This window comes from Bidens hawaiensis, unplaced genomic scaffold (genome assembly GCF_021521415.1).
Source record: "Bidens hawaiensis isolate Kalapana, Puna unplaced genomic scaffold, B.hawaiensis_p1.1 tig00008037_1, whole genome shotgun sequence".
Lineage (NCBI taxonomy): Eukaryota > Viridiplantae > Streptophyta > Magnoliopsida > Asterales > Asteraceae > Bidens > Bidens hawaiensis.
The window spans coordinates 1,163,121-1,187,030 of NW_027491564.1; the positions used below are offsets into that span (position 1 = coordinate 1,163,121).

At 37.5% G+C, this 23,910-nt stretch overlaps 2 protein-coding genes and 1 pseudogene across 3 annotated transcripts; all 3 read right to left on the bottom strand.

Moving 5' to 3' along the window:
- Positions 1-334: 334 nt before the first annotated feature.
- On the bottom strand, positions 335-817 carry LOC143636678 (uncharacterized). Its single transcript, XM_077104211.1, has one exon. It carries the CDS (start codon positions 815-817, stop codon positions 335-337), a length of 483 nt encoding a protein of 160 aa, XP_076960326.1.
- An 8,262-nt stretch (positions 818-9,079) lies between these two features.
- On the bottom strand, positions 9,080-10,228 carry LOC143636679 (uncharacterized). The gene has a single exon (XM_077104212.1). The coding sequence runs from the start codon at positions 10,226-10,228 to the stop codon at positions 9,080-9,082; it is 1,149 nt and encodes a 382-aa protein (XP_076960327.1).
- Positions 10,229-14,496: 4,268 nt separating this feature from the next.
- LOC143636664 (protein NRT1/ PTR FAMILY 8.1-like) lies at positions 14,497-18,549 on the bottom strand (annotated as a pseudogene). The gene is made up of 4 exons (XR_013154280.1): positions 18,372-18,549; positions 17,643-17,860; positions 16,254-16,805; positions 14,497-15,443 (listed from the first exon to the last, which is right to left on the bottom strand). The product of XR_013154280.1 is annotated as a protein NRT1/ PTR FAMILY 8.1-like (transcript).
- Between the last annotated feature and the right edge of the window lie 5,361 nt (positions 18,550-23,910).

The window sequence follows — 23,910 nt, forward strand, 5'->3', positions numbered from 1 at the left end:
TCAGTTTGTTTAGCATCCTTTTGTACATTCTTGTCCTTCTTCTGATTTGAGTTCCCTTCACGTCGCATGGAAGTTTTGAAGGCAGCAGATTCTGTTGTAGGTCTCTTCTCGTCTGAAATTGCCCTTTGTCGTTCGTCATCTAGAGCGAGATGGAAAGCGCTGTTTAAGCTCGGGTTGGATTCATTGCTAGAATTTATGTTCTAATTACAGCAAAATCTTGATCCAAACCCATAAGAAATTCATACAATTTCTCCTTATTTTTCAAATCACTTGTCTTTTTCCCGACATTACACGTGCAACCTGTGAATGTGCGGTGAGGAGGCGGCATGACAATCTATATCTCATCCCAAATGTTGCGCAATTTAGTTAAGTAGACAGAGACGGACGCTCCGTTTTGACGAGTTGCGGTAAGGTTTTGCTTTAATTCATACGCTCGGGGTGCGCTTTCTTTTCCGAATCGCTCTTTCAGATCCACCCATATCTCGGAGGCGGTGTTGGCATATTTAACGTTGTTTCTAATGTCTTTATCCATTGCAGTAGTAAGCCAGCCCTTCACCATAGCATCTGCCCTTATCCAAGGCATGCAATCGGTGGAGGTTGGACTTGGTTTCTGGATCGAGCCGTCAATGAGTCCCACCTTATTCTTGGCCAAGAGAAAATTCATCATCTCTTGAGACCAATCACTATAATTGTTGTCGGTAAGAATGTCATTCACGTGCAATTGTTTTGGGTAGTCTAAGGCGTGGACATAGAACGGAGAGTTCATGTCTGGTGCCCCTTCGTTCTTCTTTGTGGAGCTTTCTGCATCACCAGCCATGATAGGCGGCTAGGGTTTTTGTTTGAGCGATGTTACTGCTCTGATGCCATCTTAATTTAGATGATTTGAAGGATATTTTGTATATATTGATAATTTGAATGAAAATACATCCATAAATAAATAGAAGACATGATAGCCAAAACATAGAAATTCCTATATGGTAAAGATAGTGGCAGGAAGTATGGATGGTCAAAGTTTAATAAAGGAAGAAATATTAATTCCAATAATTACTTCCCGTGCTGGTCCGAACAATTTCACTTTTGTCTCCTACAGCTTGTATGATTTTATTATCCATTGACCCACGAGGCAACCGCTCCTCCTAAGCTAGGTCCGCCCCTGATCACCCACCTATATATTTCCGCACAAACAAATTTACTTGTGCTCTTCAAGAGATTGCTGATGCTTATGGGTGAGTGAGTATCTCTGATTTATAGTTGTGGTTATTTAAAGGAATTATTTCAGTGATCAATATACTTACACAGCTTACAAAAATATCTAATCATGAATATGTAAATGTTTACTGTATAAATAAACGAATGCTATAATGTTTGTTATTAAGTTGTTTTCTCTTTGCAGGGTTGCAAAGTATCAAGAAGCAAATACCACAATTGTGAATTTTCCATTCCTTTTATGCTTGTTTGTTGCCACACTAGGGAAAAAAAATTATTATAGTCAGGTAAATTCTGTTCCACCTTTTCTTGTCGTTGACTCGACTTCATAGCTAGCTAGACTTGTGTTTAGTTTGGATGTAGTACCAATCTGATTAATAATATTCTTTGTGGTCAACTAACAAACGGTAGTTGAGAGATTTATTGACATCTATCTATTATATTTTGCCACTCATCCTTGGAATCTATGCAAATGTCATTGTTGGTAAAAGGTTGCATGCAAGCCAATAGCCATGATGTAGATTCTGGATCAGAGCAGGTATGTATGCTGATCCTGTCCTTCGCCCCACCTAACCCCAGCATTTTGAAAGAGTTATATTTTCTTTCAAATTCCGACTTCTGACTTTGAACTGAATTAGAGAAAAAAAATCATTCATTTCTGTTTATTACTGAAAGAAGGCTACAAAGAGTCTGACTTTGACTAGGACTGCCGGGGAACAACTCATTGACTGAATTTTCAATGATGTCTTGCAAAAGGTTACCATCATCATCATCTGATTTTTCATCCTCGAATGTTTACTAACCTCGTTTTAAATCATCTGGATAAGGGTGCTTGCGTTGCGTGATACGATCTGATATGGGTGGGTCAAGAGTCTTGATGAGGCAATTAATAAGGAAGAAGGGTAGTGGGAAAATGAAGAGCCAAGGTTTTAGAAATAATAGCAGCAATTATTATCACAGTTAGGTCTATTTATATGTTCTTGTTTTAGTTTACAGTATCAATGTTTATGTTTATGAATTTGCTTGGCTAAAATCCTTGTAATGGAGATTGAATCCTTCTCGAATTGGATTAATTGGAGAATAACCCATCTTGAATCGGGCAAACTATCCTTTAATTTCTTGTTTAAGTTTCGGGGTTCTATCATTGCATCTCTAAGTGAAATCTTGTACTGATAACTCTGACATTACTTCATTGTGTGTGTATTATGATTTCATTCTGCTGCCACATATATATTTGCTTTGAAAGTAGGTCAAGAAAATTGTTTTTGTTTTTCTTCTGTAGAAAAAGGGTAAACAACAAGGTTTTCACGATATGTGATCAATCTGATCATATTAAAAATAAAAAAAAAAAGTCACATTATTGGCCCATGAGTGTTTGCCAGGGAACAAGAAGTTTAATAGATACAGTCATTCATACAGAGAATTAGTTGACAATTACAAGTCTAACCTCATACTATGACTTTTTGACAGTTACGTCCCTAAACCTATAAACCACTACTAAATCCGTAACAGTGAGGTTCTCAAATGTGAATTTAGTTATTAAGGGTTTGATTGGGATGCTAATTGCTAAGGATCTATAAACATCTATACAAGTATAGTTTGCCACATGCAGTGACGGATTTAGAATTTTTTTTTATCTGGTTCGCTATTTTAAGATGCTCTAAATATATAAGAACGCGTATAAAAAAATTGGGTCGGGTTGACGATTCGGATTGGTTTAACGGTTCGGGTCAAGTAAATGCTCCACTACGGTTCGAAAAACACCTGGTTCGCTAAAAAAGTCGCTATTAAATGCTCCACTACGGTTCGAAAAACACCTGGTTCGCTTGACCCGGTACTCATTGGAATAAATCCGTCCCTGGCCACATGTATCTTAGGTTCAAGAATTGTCTTGTAGCATGTACCAGTCTTATGTAATTGATAATGTGAAAATACTAAGGGAAGAATTGATGCTAGCATGACTAATTGCCAAACTAGCTAACATTTGTGTGTAGATACACGCTCTTAAGTCAAGATTGTTATTACACCTCATATATAGTTTCCAAAAAGACTTGAGCTTTTTAGATATCTGGAAAACTTTCACAACGTACTAAAACCTGCTATATATTAATGTTGGAACATTGCACTTGTGCCTTGTGGTACAGGCTATTGCGAGATTCTGTTTTTTAGAATCTTTTTTGTCGTTCCCCCGCAACTTACATTTTTACTGAAGAAACTTCACAATTCAGGTGTATCTACATATTGCACTATTTATACCCATATAGAATCTCTCAACGTACTGATTTTAATAGTGGGGTGGGCCCACTTTTTCCAGAGGGCAACAGATGATCAATATCTTTACCAAACTCACAAATATATAAATGATCAATGTAATGTGTCTATTGTGTAATTTAATGGATGTTTTAATATTTGATTGATAACATTTCTTAATTTGTGTTTTCTCTTTGCAAAGCGTCATGAAGAAAATCCCTCCTAGAGCTTAGTTGTTTGTGACATTGTCAAGCAGTTGAAAACCGAGACCGATTAAGTTATTGACAGAATGGAAGGAACTGAGAGTCAACAGTAGAGACGGTCAACATGATAACATGTCACGGCTTCAGGCTCACTTGGAAGCCATAACAACACGAATGGGTTGAGTTTACTAATGGGTTGGACTTAGAGTCCGAGTTCACATATGTATATTATGTGTTGACCCGTAACTTATTTAGTTAACACGTTTGGTGACTAAAAATCGTCTACAAACAAGAATAGATTTTTTCTTTTTCATTTGTAGGAATTCATGTTGGTACTTTGATATTTAAACAATAATTTGCATTAACTAAACGTTGTTGTTTAACAGCGTGGCTAATTGTTTTAGATTATAAATACATTTATAGAATTGATATTTAAACAATTATTTGCATAGGAACTTTTTTTTTATATTTTTTTCTTAACAACATGGCTATTTTTTAAGATTATAAATATATGATGTTTTTTAGTTAAACACTTTAAAAAGAACATGTTCATAGACAGACGATGAAAGATCCCAAATTGATGATATATTTGAAGTCAAAATCAAACACTAATTAGTAATTACCAAACAATAGAGAATACTAAACGCCTAAAGCTGGAGCCTTACAGAGTGGGCAGACGTTCTGCCTGATTCAACCACCGTTTAATGCACGCGGGATGATAGCGGTGCTTGCATCCAAGAACACCCAGCCTCTTGTTAATCTCAAACTCCGACAGGCATATCGCGCACACCTCGCCTTCTTCCCTGGTTTCTCGGTTATAATTCGATAACTTCAAGTTCTTGGCGATTGTTTTCTTGGTCAGTCCACTACCATTATCTGGGGTTTGTGGAATAAAACCGTCGAGCACGAGAACTTGTTCCTGTTGTTGATAGGCGAGGTTGTTGTTGCGGATGGCAGCCGGTTGATTTGCGGAAGTATGTGGGTAGCCATGATGATTATTATAATGAAGATGTGGAACAAAACCGTCGAGCACGAGAACTTGTTCTTCTTGTTGATAGGCGTTGTTGCGGATGGCGGGTGGTTGATTTATGCGTGTATAATGTGGGTATTGATGATGATTGCTAATGAAAGTGTAATAGTTGTGGTTGAGATTGATCATTAATACTTGATCAACATAGTCGACATAATAAGAATAATAAGGTGGCTGCAGATTATAGTGATGATGATGAGTTGGAGTTGGTGTGTTATTGGATATTGGACTTCGGTTGATATCCATTGAAAAGATGTTGCAGATGTTAACAGAGAAGAAGGAACTGAAGAGGTTTATGGCGGAAAGAGAGAAAGAAAGAAAGAAAGAAAGAAAGAAAGAAGAATTAAGTTTAATTGAGAAGAAAGATGATGAATTAATGAATGGTGTGGTGGAAAGAGTTTATTAAATAGAAGATGGTGATTTTAATGACCGTTAGTGGTTGCGATTGTATGAGGCGGTGAATGTCTGTTTGAGATGTAATTCTAATAATTAAGATTTATGAAATTGACAGTAAAACAATAAAATTTAGCCACAGTAAATAAAGAAATTTACTTGATTAATTTAGGAATGTTTCAAAACGAAAACAATTACCGAACAAATTGGGATATTTTGGGTCGATGACATTATTAATCTTAGATTCCGAATAATCTCTCAAAATAATTTTTATATATTTAAACTGCCTTCATTCAATTGTTAATACAATAATATACAGTTTACTCTTAAATTTAAAATATAACTAGTTTTTTAAACATGCACGTTGCTCGGGTTTTGGACTGGCGTTGTAAGTTAAATTGTTTATGACACACGTTTTTTACATCTACATCCATTTTTTACCTGCACTTTTTTACATCCATTTTTGACACTCATTTGCGTCACGGTTTTAGATGCTTAATTTTTTTATTTTTTATTTTTTTTGGAATTACTAATTTTCACATTAAATGACAATTAACGTCTCATAATACAAAATGAAGGCTACCACAGAAGTCAAGCTGGCAATCTGCAGCGCTAGAACTCCTTTCTGAAGACAATTGGATCAAAACCACAAATCAAGAACAAGAGAAAACAAAACAGACAGCCCGATTCTTATTGCTTGAAAGAAAGCAAACAAAAGTATTTTTGTGTTTTGTGTTGATTACAATGCTGCAGGACTGCCCCTTTTATATTAGGTAGGCTAGGTAACTAAGAAAGGAAATTTGCTAAAAATAAGACACAAAATTATTCAGCCATAAAGACTAAATAATAACAGAACCTAATCTTGCTCCTAGGATCACTCCTCCTAGAATTACTCTTTATTGACCCATGATTTATTCAATTTATTCTTTTTATTCAAGATTAACTAACAATCTCCCCTTTAATCTTGAATAATCTTCATTCCCAACAGCTCTTTCATTTCAGCAAATTGTTGCCTTGGCAAAGCTTTTGTAAGAATGTCTGCCTTCTGCAACTTCCCACTGATGTGTTCAACCTTTATCTCCTCTTTCTCAATGCACTCCCGTATGAAATGGTAGCGCGTGTTAATGTGTTTGCTCCTTCCGTAAAACACCGGATTCTTCATAAGTGCTATGGCGGATTGGTTATCAACTTTCATGGTCACCATTTCTTCCTTCCAGCCTGTTATCTCAGCAAGTAAGCCTCTCAACCAAAGTGCTTGGCAAGTTGCGGTAGCGGCTGCCATAAATTCAGCTTCACACGAGGATAAAGCTACAGTGTTCTGTTTCTGAGAGTTCCATGCTACCGGTGCATTATTGAAAAGGAAAACAAGGCCTGTTGTGCTCTTACCATCATCTAGATCGGTCATGTGACTGCTGTCACTAAAGCCGAGAATTTCCTTGCTGCCATTCTTAGGATAGTGTATCCCAAGTTCAGTCGACCCTTTAACATATCTTAAAATGTGTTTGACAGCTTGCATATGTGTTTGTTGTGGCGATTGCATGAAACGACTTACGAACCCAACTGAGTAGCTCAAGTCTGGTCTGGTGTGGGTTAAGTACCGAAGACTCCCCACCAGTTTCCTATACTCGGTTGCATCAACTTCAGCTCCAACATCTTTCTTTGACAGCTTCAAACCAGGCTCCATAGGAAACTTTGTTGCATTGCAATCTGCAAGTCCTGCTAGATTCAGTAGTTTGCGAGCGTACCCAGCTTGTTTTATAGATATGCCACAACTTCCTTGGCTTACCTCGATGCCAAGGTAATATTGGAGTAATCCTAGATCACTCATTTCAAAACGGCCTTCCATTTCCTTCTTGAAAGTTGCTATATCTGATTGTCTCCCCCCGGTGACAATCATGTCGTCTACGTACACTCCCACAATCAACAATTGTTTGTTTGTCACCCTTTTGTACACAGCATGCTCATGTTTACACCTTATGAAACCCAACAACTTTAAGGTGTTATCTAGGCGTGTGTTCCATGCTCGAGGAGCTTGTCTCAAACCGTAGAGTGCCTTCCTTAGTTTGTAGACTTGGTTTTCTTTTCCTTTCTTCACAAAGCCTTCCGGTTGGGTTACATACACCTCCTCCTTTAATTCTCCATGGAGGAATGCAGATTTTACATCCAAATGATGTACTTCCCACCCAAAGTAGGCTGCCAATGCGAGGATCAATCTCACGGTCTCCATTCTTGCAACCGGTGCAAACACCTCCTCGAAATCGACCCCATACTGTTGTACATACCCCTTTGCGACCAGGCGTGCTTTGTGTTTTGTAACTGCTCCATTTGCATCTTGTTTTACTTTGAATACCCATTTCAAACCGATGGGTTTATGACCTTGTGGTAGATCAGTCAACTTCCACGTGTCATTCTTCTCAATCGACTTCAATTCTTGCTGCATTGCTACTTCCCATTCCTTTTTATTTGCAGCTTCATTGTAGTTTCTGGGTTCATTTTCCATTAGGAGTAAATTTATGTTGCTGTTTTCATAAGTTTCACCAATAGATCTATAACCCCGAATTGGAGTGTCATCAAACACCTCATCTTCAGCCATAGATGGGTCTCCCACGCCTTCACTATCAGTTGGTTCCCTTGGTAGGATAGGTCCTCTACCTGTTACTGCCATCATGGGGCTGCTGGAATCTGACCCAGTTGAAGAATCAACAAAAGAATTGTTTTCTTCATGACTCTGATCATCCAATGGCTGGTTTAGGTCAGCCGTAGATGCATCAAAGTATGAGAAGTCTTCTGTTTCAGAATCAGTGTGCACAATAAATTCTGTAACTTCTGGTGCACTGTTGCTTGATGATTCTGACCAATCCCACTTTGTATCTTCTTCAAACACCACATCTCTACTCACCAAGATCTTATTTGTTGTTGGATCTAGAAGTCGATATGCCTTAGTGTTTGGTTGAACACCAAGATGCACTAGTCTTCGGCTTCTATCATCCAGCTTTTTCAGATGTGTAGTCATTATTTTTGCATAACATACACACCCAAAAATTCTGAGTTGATCTAGGTTTGGTTTTCGGCCCTTTAAAGTTTCATACGGTGTCTTGTCCTTTAAAGCTCTTGTAGGAACTCGATTTAGGATATAGAGAGAGTGCCTTATTCCTTCTCCCCATAAATCTTGTGGAAGTTCCATAGCCTTCAAGATAGTCCGTGTCATCTCCAAAATGGATCTATTTCTACGCTCCACCACACCATTTTGTTGTGGTGAGTATGGTGCGGAGAATTGATGTGTGATCCCCTCTTGATTACAAAAGTCTTCAAAGGCACGAGAAACGAACTCACCACCATTATCCGTTCTCAAATTCTTAACTTTTGTTTCAAGCTCCAATTCCATTTGATTCTTGAATCTCTTAAAACATTCAAAGACTTCATCTTTTGTCTTGATCAAATAAGCCCACATGAACCGGCTATAATCATCAACGATTAGAAACATATACCGGTTTCCACCTTTTGTGGAGGGAGAGATTGGACCACACACATCTGCATAAATTAGCTCAAGAGGCTTCTTGGCTTGATTACTTGTTTGATTAGGAAAAGGGGTTCGAGTTTGTTTCCCAATAAGACAAGAATCACATACCTGTTTTGGGTGCTCAATCTTTGGAACTCCTATTGCCATATTCTTGTTTTCTAACAGCTTTATGGCGTCAAAATTGAGATGCCCGAGTCGGGCATGCCATACCCAAACCTCGTCCTTCAAATTTGACAGCAAACAAACCGGATCTGCCACCTTCAAATCAATCTTGTACAGCCGATTTGAAGACCTTAGCACCTTCATGATGAGTCTCCCCTCTGCATCTCGCATCCATAAGTACTCATCTTTCATGAGAACCGAATATCCAATTTCTGTAAATTGGCCCAAACTAAGAATATTACTTCTTAGATAAGGTATGTAATAGACATCTTCAAGAATCTTTTGTTCACCATTCTTGCATGCTAAGATAATCATTCATTTTCCTTCTATGTTCACGTATGAACCATCTCCAAATCGAACATTTCCAACCGTGTTGAAATTGAGTTTGGAAAAGATTGCACGATTACCCGTCATGTGGTTGCTTGCACCATTGTCAAGGAACCATGTGTGATCTTCCTTTGATTCTTGATCATACCGCTGTGGAATCACTTTATCTTCATTTAGAAAAACAAATTCCTTCTTGCTTTCTGAATGAACTGTCATCAACAGTGCTGGTCCATCTTCTTGTACAAGATTTGCTGCCTCATCTCTTCGTTTTGTGGGACAATCAGACGAGAAATGGCCCTTCCCATCACATCGGAAGCATTTCAAGTTTGATCTATCCCTCCCCTTTGAATGCTGTCGTTCTTCAGCTTTCGCACCATTCGAAGATGATCGACCTCTGCCTCTCCCTTGGCCTCTATTACTCCTTCCAGCAGACCCACGTCCCCGACCAGAACCCTTTTGATCGCGGTTTCTGTTCTGCCAATCTTCATAGGATAATAGGAGTTGGTCGCCACCTTTAGTACTTGATTTTATTCTTTCTTCATAGGCTCTCAATCTCCCGATTGCTTCCTGGAATAACATAGTATCCAGATCAGCAAATTGTTCGATTGAGGCTACGATTGGTAGAAACCGATCAGGAACAGCCCCAAGAAACTTGCGAACTAGTTTCTTTTCTTCCATCTCCCCTCCAAGGCTGTTTGTTTTAGATACGATTTCTCCTAATTTTCCAGCAAAGTCTTCTATTGATTCACTTTCCTTCATCTTCAATGCCTCGAACTCTGTTTCTAACAGCCCCAAACGGGCTTGTTGAACTCGTTCAGCTCCGATGAATCTTGCCTTCAAAGCATCCCAAACTTGTTTTGCCTGCTCAAGATGAGCAAGCTGCAAAACTAGTTCTTCTGGGATTGCTTGATACAAGTATGCAATCGCAAGGCTGTTTTTCTTCGGATCAACCTCGACTCCAGCCCTTGGTTCGATTGCTTCCCAAACACCATGTACATTGAAAATAGCCTTGATTTTGACAGCCCAGATAGTGTAGTTTGAGGGAGTCAAAATCGGGCATTGCAATGACAAGGTATGCTCTCTTGGTCCTCCATGGATTGCTTCTCTTGGTCCTCCTTGGTTTGCTGGATTTGCCATGCCTTTTCTGTTGCTTTCTGAGATACTCTCTTCTTCTGTCCGTCGAAAAAGACTGAGCCTTCAAGCAACTGAACACTCTTAACCTGGTGCTCTGATACCAAATGAAGACAATTGGATCAAAACCACAAATCAAGAACAAGAGAAAACAAAACAGACAGCCCGATTCTTATTGCTTGAAAGAAAGCAAACAAAAGTATTTTTGTGTTTTGTGTTGATTACAATGCTGCAGGACTGCCCCTTTTATATTAGGTAGGCTAGGTAACTAAGAAAGGAAATTTGTTAAAAATAAGACACAAAATTATTCAGCCATAAAGACTAAATAATAACAGAACCTAATCTTGCTCCTAGGATCACTCCTCCTAGAATTACTCTTTATTGACCCATGATTTATTCAATTTATTCTTTTTATTCAAGATTAACTAACACTTTCGTTCTTGTGGCTCCTTCAAGCTGGAAATGTTGATACTTGCATCTATAGGAGCATTAGGTTGGAATGATGACATGTCATGGTGCTGGCACAGTTGGTTTCTTACTAGTTGATGGCAGAAGGCAAACAAGATTCACCAGATGGCTCAATGTTAGCTGAATAATCTGTGCAAAAACAACAAATGCAAGTTTACATTAATGGTACAAAAACAACAAATGCTAATTACAAGTTTACTAGCAAGTCAAACATACCTCTAGGGTCAACAAAACCTGCACCGTTCGCAGCATTAAGGATAAAAAGATCATTGCTCAAAGTAGCACTTACAGTTCGCTTGCGAATGTAAGGAACCAAATTAACAATGCGCAAAACACCCAATGCATATATATAAAGAGGAAGTCAAATATCTGACAGCAAAAGATAATTGGAAAAAAAAAGGAAACTGTAAAGTTTGATAAAAGCACACCTGGCATAATTAATTTATTATACATGCAGAAATAAGTTGTGTATTTTTATTATCATAAGCATGTTAATACTTAATTTATTCAATATACATGAAGATCATAAAATTACCTGAAAAATAAGCCTTGCGGTCCCCACTCCACTTTGGTCTAAAAGGTCTGTTGTACTCAATATCACTGTACTCTGTGTGATCTTTAGGCTACTGTTTTTAGGTTGATTTCCATGAGACCCATGAACAAGAATCACAAAATTATTATTTTGCATTTTTTTTAGGTAAAATCAATCCATTGTCGCCTTTAATAAAAACTAGTGTATGACGTTGCGCCAGTGGTTCGGTTTTCTGAAAGCTGCGTCAAACTGTTGATGAAATGAAAATCATACAAAATCCACAACTCTTACCATATCTTTTGCAATAGTTCTGTTGTATTTTGCCATATGTTACAATATAGTTTCTTGGCCATGGCGGCAAAATTATGCTTATTCCAGCTAATAAGGACGCTGAAATAAATTCGCAAGAGCAAGAAACTGAAACACCTGAAAAAAAAACACGCGACGTTATACATCATCCAAATTAAATCTACATTTTGACAATGACCTACCAAGCATTAATGGCTACAACACATTTGCAGTGGAAAATATAACAATCAACTTGTTATAATTAGCAGCCTATCAATCTACAATACGAACCAACAGACAATGGAAGCACTTCAACAACCCCACGACAGAAAAGGCAAAACAACAACTCAACTCAACTCAACAGAGTGATCGTAAACTCACCCTATGACCAAACACTAGAGAGAATTACAGCCACAACAACATGCAATTGAAAATCAAGCAATGTATACAGTTTACAAAAAGGTAGATGATACGTGATATACACGTAGCAAACGAAGAAAATGCTTTACAATAACCATCGACCGTATATAAAAAACCAACTGAAAAAAAAAACTATAACGTAAGTTGGCCTGGAACTCGTGAAGGTAGTTAGATAAGCCTCTAACAGCAACCCCAGAATGAGCACCAGGCCATAAGTAAGTCTAATATAAAATAATAATAGATAGGTCATCTATTATAAAATTGAACTAGTAAAACACAAATTAGAGAAACACAGAATATTATTAAACTGATCAATGAAAAAAATAACTAATCCATCCAACAAAGCACTAAAATGAGACAATTCGGTTAATCCAAATTCGATAACAAGGTGATCTGAACTAGAGAGATGGATAGAATCAGTAGAATAGGATGAAGCACCATAATATTACTAAGGCTGTTAATCCGTATCGTATCTAATGAAACCGAAAACTACAAAAATTATTAAGAGTAAACCATCAAAACACCTTCTGAAATAGGTCACTTACTTCCTCCCCGATGACTAAATTAGGGTTTCAGTTGCCAAACACCTCAATCAAAACACCTTTAGATCATCAACATACAAAGCAGCAGATTCAGTTAATCAATTCAAATAAGAAACGAATCAACTGAAACTGAGACCTAAAAAGAAGAATTAGCTAATCGAAGGAAACGAGAGCAGATGAACTCGTAATTTGGAGATTTCAGGGCCGCCGGACCATTGCCGTCACCAATCACAGTCACCCAAAGAATAGAATCTCATACAGAACAAACAACAAACTCATAAGTTCAGGCATCTCAACAAACAAGTGTTGTATTGATGTAGTGAACACAACTCACCGATTCAGACACATCACCTTCGCCGCCACTTATGGTTCCACCTAGCAACAGTCGTAATCGGAGCACACCCTCTTACTTCTGCCAAAATCATAGACAACCAAAAGTTGCTATCTCTGTCGCCACCGCCGCCGTCACCTAGGCTTCCAAAATGCAAACCGCAACACTCACAATATCGTTGTCGCTTGGGTTTACAAAATCGAACCCGGAAACAGTGTCACAATTAAACTTCCAGAACCCGTATATAGTTGAACCAAAGCCATAAGAGACAAAAATCGGAGCCACAAAAGTGGCACAACATCTGTTATCCTTAATTCATTTGGGTTTGCTGTTAGTTTTAATGTCTTTCGTTATTTTTCAGTACGTTTAACTTTGTTTGTTTTTAATTGGTTTTGTGTCTGGGCCCGTTTGGGCAGAAACTAATGAACCCGTTACAGCTGTTTTAGTAGTCTAGTAGTTGGCTCGTTTAATGTTTGTTTGGGCTGCTTGCCAACAAACAAATATTATGTATGAATATAGGGACGGCAGTTGCAAACTGTTATCTCATAACCGTTCTGTGAAACATCGCATCCTTTTAAGTAGTATAAATAGGATGAACATTCAGAAGGTTTTGTAAGCATCAATATTAACATACGCTGTTTCGTATCAATTTAAGTTCCTGTTTGTTCAATATATATTGTCCATATATTATTGTTATATTTGTTTATTGATTATGGTGTCCAAGAAATCGAAGTGTGATCAGAGGGCGGTAAAGATCGAGGGGTCTAACAATGGTATCAAAGCCAATTGGCTTATATATTTCGTTACTCGTAAGAGCCTATGGGTCTTCTTATTTCGGCCCGGACGAGGTATTTAAATCCTCAGAGACAGCCCTGAGAAAATGTTATATGGAAAAGTTAAATATGAGTTTCTACTATTCACACCGTATAATTTTTTAATATTTTATAAACGTGGTTGTGAGTGGATAAGCAAGAAAAGATAATAACAGAGATATAAAAAATATTATTTAATTGACAAAAATAGAGAAAACAAGTTATTTTTAATTTAACTGTATGGACATGATAGGGAATAGACTGGGAATGCTCTAATCCACCCGATCTTTGTCAATTATTATCTTTAGCCATGCAACCCAACTAATTTGTCTTTTTTTTTTAATTTTTTTTTCATTTCCACCCCAAAAAAAAACCCTCTTTGTTTGGTATACTATTATTTTAACATTTTAACCGGGGCTTTGAAGATAGAAAAACAGTAGACACCCGAAACTGTTGTGAAACTAGCCTTAAGATGTAAACAAACTACTCAAACTATGCCGTGCTCCCCTAGGTTTGAATTCAGCTTGATTAACCCACGTGAGCTCATCTCATAATCGAGTGTCACGTGGTATGCACATCTTATGTGCGTTTCTTGACCATGGCGTGTGTTATTGAATTGAATGCGCCTGTTCTACGGATCCATAAAGAATTATAGACTTCTTCATATTCATTTCGTTAACCTTAACCCAATGTTAAAATCAGTTTTATTTATGAAAGAGATTGACGAAATGGGCGAGAAGTTTATGTTGAACGTTCAATTATTTGGGCCCCAAATGATGTTTTATACTTTTATGCATGCATGTTCATGTTGTAAAACTAGACCTTCTACTTCTACTTCTACTTCTACTCGCATAATAATTACACATTTAATCATAAAAGTTTTATGATTTTCACGAATTTTGTATCAACATTAAAAATAATAATTATAATTCTATAAACTTCAATTTTCCAACCTAATACATTTGGTGTAAAATATAACACCCGGACCCTATGAGGGCATTAAACAATAATCAATCAACATTACTATAATCACAAATTTCATCCTTGATGTCTACCCTTGTACCTTCGAGCAACCCACACGTATAAAAACAAATTTAACGCACTAATCGTCGCCAATATCGCATAATAATAATCAAGTTTACTTTCGTTAAGATCATCTCTTAACCACCCGCCCTCACCTGTTCCGGTGGCCCGCTCAACGATTTTAACAAGTGCGGTATTTACCCAACTCCCGATCCCAATCTCACTCAAAAACAACGCCCCACAAACACTCTTCATACCATCGGTCGCTTCATCGTAAAAGAACTCCAGTTGTCCAACATAGGTGAATGACTCAGCTCCACCCAGTATAAAAAACTGTGGGACCAACCAAAAGACAGATAAACCAGAGGGGTTTGCGTGGGTCCTACGCATGTGTTCGATTACCGAGGCCGAGGCAAGGGAAAAAATGGAGATGAACAAACCGAGCCCCATTCGTTGTAATGATGTCAGGCCCCGATGGTGCTTTGTTTTCCGTTTTATGATTGGGACTATGAATTTTTCGTAAATGGGAACGGTGACAAACGCATTAATGACCGCGAAAACTTGCATGGAGCCCGGTGGGATGAGGAAGTCTGGGCCGAGGTGTCGGTCCAAGATTTTGGATTGGGCTAAGAAGAAGGTAGATTGTTGGGCTAAGGAAAGGGAGAGGGCTATGGTTGAGACCCAAACCGGGAAGACACGTAGGAAGGTTTTTAATTCTTCTACCTGTGTTACAGTGCATAGTTTCCATCTGTCTGTTATGTCGGTTAACTCGGGATCTTGCATTACTGCTGCTTTGTCCAGGAATCTGAAAACCAAATTACTGATTGTTAAATTACTATTTAAGTAATCACCAGTTGCTTTAACATTATTATTTGAACAATCTAACTAGTTTAAAGCAATAAGTATAGGGGTGTTAGATGGGCAGTGCTTAGCCTGAATTTTTTTTTTTTTTTTTTTTTTTTTGCATATTAATCAAAATTATAACCAAAAATCCAAAATGTATAGGTAACAGTTATGTTTAATCTATATAAAATACTAGGTTAATAACCCGTGCATTACACGGGCTGAAAAATGATATAACGTCAATAAAAAATATTTACATATTTGATACAAGTTATAAGTGAAATCAAGCATATAAAACAATTATAATTATTAAATTGAATGAATGGTAATTAAAAAATTAGTTAATTAGATGGAATATGTATAAATGGAAATTGATTAGTTGGCATCCTATGTGGATGGCATATTTGAAAGCCATGTGGAATATGTATTGCTTTAATATATTAGTTAGATTAGATACTAATTTATATTCTACATTTTAAAACTGGCACTAACATACCCAATTGCTTTAATTAATTATACAAACACATTTTGTTTTAAGGAAAATGGTTAAACGGGTCAACAAGGATGACCCGAACACGCCCTGGTTATCGAAAAGTTTTTGCCGTTTCGAACAAAACTGAGCAGAACCCGTTTAAACATCATTACAATGATCTAAGAATCAGTTGTGTAATCACAATTAACATATGATTTAGCTATAATAAACATCTACGAGATTAGACAAAGTGTTTGCAGGCCAACCCGACCCAGCCTGCACCAAAGCAAGAACGCTAACCTGTACTGAGGAGTACGAGAGAGCTTTCTTGCACCCAAAATATCCGATTCTTCAGTAGCAACCTCATAAAGCTTAACTTCCGGACCAACTTGAACACCTTTAAAATGATTTTTAACAGCAACCACAACCACCTGAATAAATCTCGTAAAAACACTCCCCATGGGCTTTTTATACCGGTACCCTCGGAAACCCAGCTGCCAAAATCACAACCGATGCAAACATGATCCCAGTCGGGAGCCCGAACCCCCACGCGTACCCTTTCTCCTGTTCTATATACACCATTACGGTCAGCCCTAACAACGCCCCCACTTTAATGGATAAGAAAAAAAGGTTGAAAAAAGTGTATTTGTACGAGAGTTCTTTTGGGTCGTTTTCATCATGCTGGTCCGCCCCGAATGAGGGGACGTTGGGTTTGACCCCACCGGTTCCCAGGGCTACTAGGGCTAGGGCTGAGTAGAGGAATGCTGATTGGCCCGGGGTTGCCGATTGGCGGTTGGAAGGAGTGGGGCGTAAGGTGGGCACTGAAGCCGAAACGGTTAACATTATCATTCCCTGGTTATAGGAAAAGAAAAACAAAAGTGATCAACTCGGGTGAAATTAGTTTGTTCTAGCTTTTTATGGAATGCGGTTTATACTTCTATGATTCTATGTTGTGAATTTAGGGGTGTTAATTCTATCAGGTTGACGTGATTTGGGTTGGTTGGTTGATCCGTTGAACCCGAAAATGACCCATACAACGTAACACAAACCATGACCCGTTTAACCTATTTATTTAACGAGTAAGACGGGTTGACGCGCTATAGTCAGGTTGGAGGGTTGCAAGAAATGGGTTGGATGGTCATACACAGGTTTGTGGGTCGGTCCATTTTGATTAAACGGATTGACTTGCTTAATTAAGCGGTTAAATATGTCAAACCGAACACGACCCGTTTAATCAAACGGGTTGACCTCATTAATTAAACGGTTAACTATGAACATGACACGTTTAATTAAGCGGGTCAACCCAAACACTTCATTATTAATTAATTATAATTATATACTTCTTAAAATGGAATATTTCTTATTAACCCCTGAAACCTTTGCAATTATTTGGGCAAATAATTCTAGATTCAATACCCGAATCAACTGCATCGAAAACTGAAAACCAAGCAAAACCAAAAACATTTAAAACCAAGCTTAATTCGGTTTCGGTTCAGTTTTAAACCGAAAACCAAACTAAACTGCTTAAAACTGAACTACATATTCAGTTTTGGTTCCGTTTTAAACTGTGACCGAACTGGGTTTTCACTTTAAAAAAAATCTGACTTTTGGTTGTGCTGAAAACTAAAAAACCAAACTAAACCAAAACGGCAAAACCGCTTAAACCGAATAAACTAAGAGGGGTCTTACGACGAGATAGACGGCAGACGAGAGTATCACGGTGAGATAACGGCCCAAATAAGCATCTGCGAGGAAAGCTCCGAGAAGCATAAGCAGATACGTGGCTCCCACCCAATCACTCACATGTGTTGCAGCATCCGGCAGCGACTCCTTCATCTCCTTGGTCAAATACAACACCAGACTCGCTGACACCGTGAACGCCGACAGCCTCTCCGCCGCCTCATTCGCTGCCAAAAGAAGTGAACTGTTAAGATCCTCGGTTACAGTAACCAAACCCTCAGCAATAAAAAGAAAAAAGCAAATGAACACAAAACCAATGACTTCTTATTATTGCCTTAGCTCGTAACAAGAGATTACAAGTACAACTCGTCCTGGACCGAAAGAAACCCGTGAAACCATTTCGTCCTGAAACCCATTCTAACCCGAAATCCGTTCCGCCCCGAATCTGCCCCGACTTGAACCAAAGGGATAGTAATGATAAAATCATGTTTTCAGGAATAGCCAAAAAAAAAAAAACGCCAACCCGTTTGACCAGAAACCCATTCTGACCCACCCAGATTCGTTGCAATCCAGACCCGTTCCGACCTGACCCAAAAATCCTTTTTTTTTTAATTTTACCTGTTTCGACCCTAACCCATTCCGACCCAACCCGTTTGCCAGTCCTAACTGTACAAGATATGATTATCTAACCGACGAATCAGAACAATAATTTACAGTAAATTTAAAATTACACCGTACCAATAATAAACGGAGAAGCTCTCCATCCACCGGTCTTGCGTTTATCGGCGATTCTGCCTCTGAAATCCACGCTTCCGTTAGTGACCAGATCCATCGACGACGACGCCTGAGAGTTTGAATCTGATTTGAAAACAGTCGTTGGATCGGTGGTGCCAACTAACTGATACTGATGCTTCATGGCAGCCTTACTTAAATTGACAACAAATAAATCTTTCTAAGTCAGTAAGTCAATTAATGCGTGGATACAGGTGGGAATCGGATTGAACCGGAATTCAACTCCTGATTTTGTCTGGATTCACAAGTGTCCGGATACAGTGAATCAATCATTGGTTGCTAAAATTCAAAATCATAGAAAATCATAGATGATAATGATGATGATGATGAGTGGTGTGAACGAGATTGTTATTGGGAGAAATTAATGTTTGAACCTAATTAATGTTTGAACCTAACATATCAAGCTAGATATTTGGAAGTCTTATCTATTTTAAGTGTTTTTTCGATTTTGACGCTCTATTTGTAACTCTTCTATAAACACTAGAGTTAAAAATCTGTCACCGTAAGAAAACCCCGTATTAGGGATGAGCGTTTTCGGTACGGATATCGATTGGTACCGGTATTGATTAGGTACCGTCGGTACCGAATCGGTATCAAGTTTTGAGTTTTTGATATCGGTATCGGTACCCGTACGGTTCGGTACGGTACCCGGTATTTCCCGAATTTTTCATGAAATACCGGTACCGTACCGGTACCGAACCGAACATTTCGGTACCGGTACCAACAATTTCCGAATTTCGGGATCGGGAAAATTCCCAAAATAACCCATCTACAAAATAAGATTCCAACTTTGTCCCCTAAACTTAATATTTTCAAAAATGGCCCTCTCTAACTCATCTTTGACCATGTATTATAAAATCTAACGCGTCTTTTACGACATGTTAGCATAACACGTCGTCAAAGACTCGTTGAATTTCCTAACACATGGCTAAAGACGCTAACACGTCGTCAAAGGCACGTTAGATTTCCTGACACATGGTTAAAGACGCTAACACGTCGTCAAAGGCACGTTAGATTCTGACACATGGTTAAAGACGCTAACACGTCGTCAAAGGCACATTAGATTTCCTAACACATGGTTAAAGATGAGTTAGGCTTCCAAACACGTAGTCAAAGATATGTTAGCATCAAACGCGTAGGCGAAGATATGTTAGCTTTTTTATTTGTTTGTTTTTAATATTATATTTTTATAACTAGTTTAACTTATATTTGTTTTTCTTTTATAACTTTTGATATATAAAGTTTATATTATTACGAATATACCAACGAGACATACTTACTTTTACCCCATGACCAACATAAACTAACTCAAACTCGAGCCGTGCCAAATCAATATCGAAATAATCAATAAAATTTGACCCCGCTAGGTTTTAATATAAAATTTATGTTGGTCCGTAGATAAAAGTAAACATTTCTCGTCGGTATATTCGAAATAATATAAAATTTTATATATTAAAAGTTATAAAAGAAAAACAAAATAAGTAAAACTAGTTATAAAAATATAATATTAAAAAAAAAAAAAAGCTAACATATCTTCGACTACGCGTTTGATGCTAACATATCTTTGACTATGTGTTTGGAGGCCTAACTCATCTTTAACCATGTGTTAGGAAATCTAACGCGTCTTTGATGACGTGTTAGCGTCTTTAACCATGTGTTAGGAAATCCAACGCGTCTTTAACAATGTGTTTTGCTAACATGTCGTCAAAGACGCGTTAGATTTCCTAATACGTGGTCAAAGATGAGTTAGAGCGATCTATTTTTGAAAATATTAAGTTTAAGCGACAAAGTTGGAATCTCATTTTATAAATGAACTATTTTGAGGATTTTCCCTAAATAAATTCCAATGAAACCGCACGCTAAATGGAATTTAAAAATCCTTTAAATTTTAGAAGGAATGTTAATAAACCAATGAAATATTTTTACTTTAAACCAAAACACATATATATTTTGAGGAGGTATCCACCCCACCCTCACATCAAAAAAAAAGTTTTTACTTAAATTTGTTTTTCATTTTTTTGAAAAAAAATGACTTTTTAGGTGTGAGAAGGGACCTGCACCAAAAAAAAAATTATTTAATTTGGTTTTCTTTTACTTTTTTCTTTTAAGAGGGGGCCATTCAGAATTTTCTTTAATTTGTTTCTTTAAAAGAAAGAAAAATGACCTTTTTTTAGGTTGGGATACTACTTCTAACAAAAAAAAAAGAAAATCAAACTGTTTTATTTTGGAGGGTGGGACCTTACCAATCACCCGCCATCGTAAAAGTTCACTATTCTTTATTTTTCTTTTTTTTTAAGCGAGAAAAAATATTTTGGGAGGCACTCCACAACCTCCCCCTCCCCTCTTACAAAAATTTATTGTTTTAAGTCTTTAATCTTTGTTGGGGTGGGGGGAGGGCGTGTCGGTGAGTTAAAGGAGATGATGAGAATTCCAATTCCATTAAACAACTTACTAAATGAATATATTATAAATTTTTCAAAAATTCCATTTCAATTCAAATTCCAATTCTTTCAGAAAAAAATCCGTGAACCGAACGCCCTAAGGTGTTCGTTTTGTTAGAATTGGAATCTTAATTCAATTTTAGTGTGTTTGGTTAACAAAGAATTGGAATTAGAACTAGAATTCAATTCTTTCAAATTCCTTTAAATAAAGAAATTCAAAATCTTTCTAAAATATGGAGGAATTCAAGTAAATTCGTTGAAATTTTTGATTGGTCGACTGGCACTGTCGCATTCGGGTCGATGCTACGATTCGTAGCGTTTTCAAATCGGCGCTCCGGGTTAGTTCCCAATTAGTTTGATGCCCCGGGTCAGTTCGCCTTTAGTTCCACGCTTTCACTTTGGTTCAACACTCCGGGTCAGTTCATGTTCGGTTCAATGCTCCGCGTCCAAGCGCGTTTAGTTAGACGCTCCATGTCAATTTTCGTTTTGTTCGATGCTCCAGAATTCAACTCATGATTTTGTCTGGATTCAAAAATGTCCGGATACAGTGAATCATTGTTTGCTAAAATTTAAAATCATAGATGATGAGTTGTGTGAAGAAGTATGAATGAACAAGATTGTTTTTTATTGGAAATTAATCAAAGAACCTAATTTGATGATGATGTAACATATCAAGCTCGATATTTGGAAGTTATCTATTTTAAGTGTTTTTCCATAAAATCACTTTTCTTTAGTCAATCATCTCTAATGATTAATTTTAATTATGACATCTATATAGGATGCCAACTAATCAATTTTTATTCAATACATATTCCACCGAATTAACAATGATATAACAATTAATACATTTATTACTATTTAATATTCATTAATTACCTTAATTAAACCAATTATGATTTTCTTAAAATTATATTATTAACAATTTCTAATTACCTCAATGCATTGCATATTTGAATGTCATGTGGAAAACATGTTTTGTTTTAAATCAATGTTATGATATTAGGTTTACAAGGCCGAGTACTCGCTACAAGGTATGTCGTCGTAGGGAGTTTCTTTGACTCCGCCTAGTTATTAAGAATCGATCAAAGGTGGTTAACCTCAGCCAGAATCACATCTTTTTGGTAAACTTGTGCCGATTTTGACTTAAAATCTAAAACATTATTCGTAATTCTATAACATTAAAGAACAAATATCATTTTTTTTAATTAATGATTAGCAATTTTTAGAATAATTTAGCATTTAAAAAATGTATTTCTCTTATTTATATTGATATTCGTATACATTGTTATAAATATTGGTAAACTAATAACATTTGGCGTATATATAATACTCAAAAATTAATTTTCATTATATTTACCATGTCTGAGTACCCCGAGTACACCCAACTCCCCAGTCAGCCGCCTAGGATCCGCCTAGCGACTTTTACAACCATGTTTTATATATATATATATATATATATATATATATATATATATATATTAGATTTGTTTCATATACTATGACATATAATTCATGTTTGATTTCACATATAACTTCTTTCGAATATACATACATTTTTTATTGATATTATATCATTTTTCATCCCGTGTAATACACGAGTTACTAACCTAGTCATACACATATTTCACATCATATCGAATAATTATTAGATATTGCTGGGTTCTACGTCTTTAGGAATTATGACTACTCCGCCATTTTATTCTAAAAACAAAAATAAATAAGTTACCCTGGTAATACCCTCTTCCTTTTTGTCAATAAAAGGGCAGCCTCGGCCTTTCTTCTTCTTCTTCTTCTTCTTCTTCTTCTTCTTCTTCTTCTTCTTCTTCTTCTTCCAGGAGGCTAATGCCTACAATTGTTTAAAAAAATGTTACGTGCTCTAATTATTGTGCCTTTTGTTTAAAAAAACGTCCTCGGCCTTTCTCGGCTCTTCTAGAGTGATATCCTCTTGGAGGATCCATCATTGCTGTAAATACAGTTTGTTTCACCATCTTTGCATGGTGAGGTTCCCGGAACTAAGTTCGGGTTGTTTGCCGAAACAGAACCCGATGATGAAGATGTTGAAGAAGGGGGTGGTGATGACGATGGTGGTGATGATGATGATAGTGATGACGAGTAGGATGTTGAGGAGCCTGATGATGAGGCTATAAAGACTGAGTCCGAGGCTGAGGTTGAGAGAAGAAAGAGAAAGAAAGAAGAGAAGAAAAGGAAGGCGCCTAGTAAGCCTTCTACTAGTGGTTCTTCCCAACAGACAGAAGAGGAAGAAGAACCCGAGCAATCGCTGAAGCGCTTGAGAAAAGTCGGGGGACTCCAAGAAGGCCTCGTCCTTGGTCATCAAACTTTCCACCACAGGGACACAAACCACCACTCCATCTCCACAATCAACTCAACCTGACCCTTACATTGCCTCACCCACTATCTTTTCCCGAACTTTGGCTGCATTAAAAGGAAAACAAACAAAGTTCCTCGACCAAAACCCAAAACAAAGCACACCCCAAGAAAACTCCATGACTCACCTGTAACCTCCCCTGATATCTCTCCCTTATAACAACATGAACCTATCCAAACCTCTTTCCTGGCCAACTTAAATGAACCCTCATCCTAAGACCAACCCGAAACCAAACCACAACACATCTCACCTTCCCAACAGACTTTCTCACCAACACAAACCACTTCACCTTTTAGGTCACCAACTTTTATCTCACTGCTGAGACCTACAACCTTTTGGTCACTAACCTTCACATCCTCAGCTAGTACCCAAACCACATCTATCCCCATATCAACCCAACCTGAAACCTCAACTACAGACTAACCTCAAACCCTACCTTTAGCTTTAACCACTTCCCTCCCTACCCAAACGATAACCTTACCTATACAAACCAATGCCAAACCTACTCAATCCTTCACCCCTCCCACAACTACAAAGTCCCCAATTCTAACCCATACACCCCTATCTGGGGGCAAGTACAGGAAAGCTCCAGTGTACACTAATCCTATCCTCGATAGGATTATTGCACTGGAGGAAACAAACGAAAAGCGAGCCGATC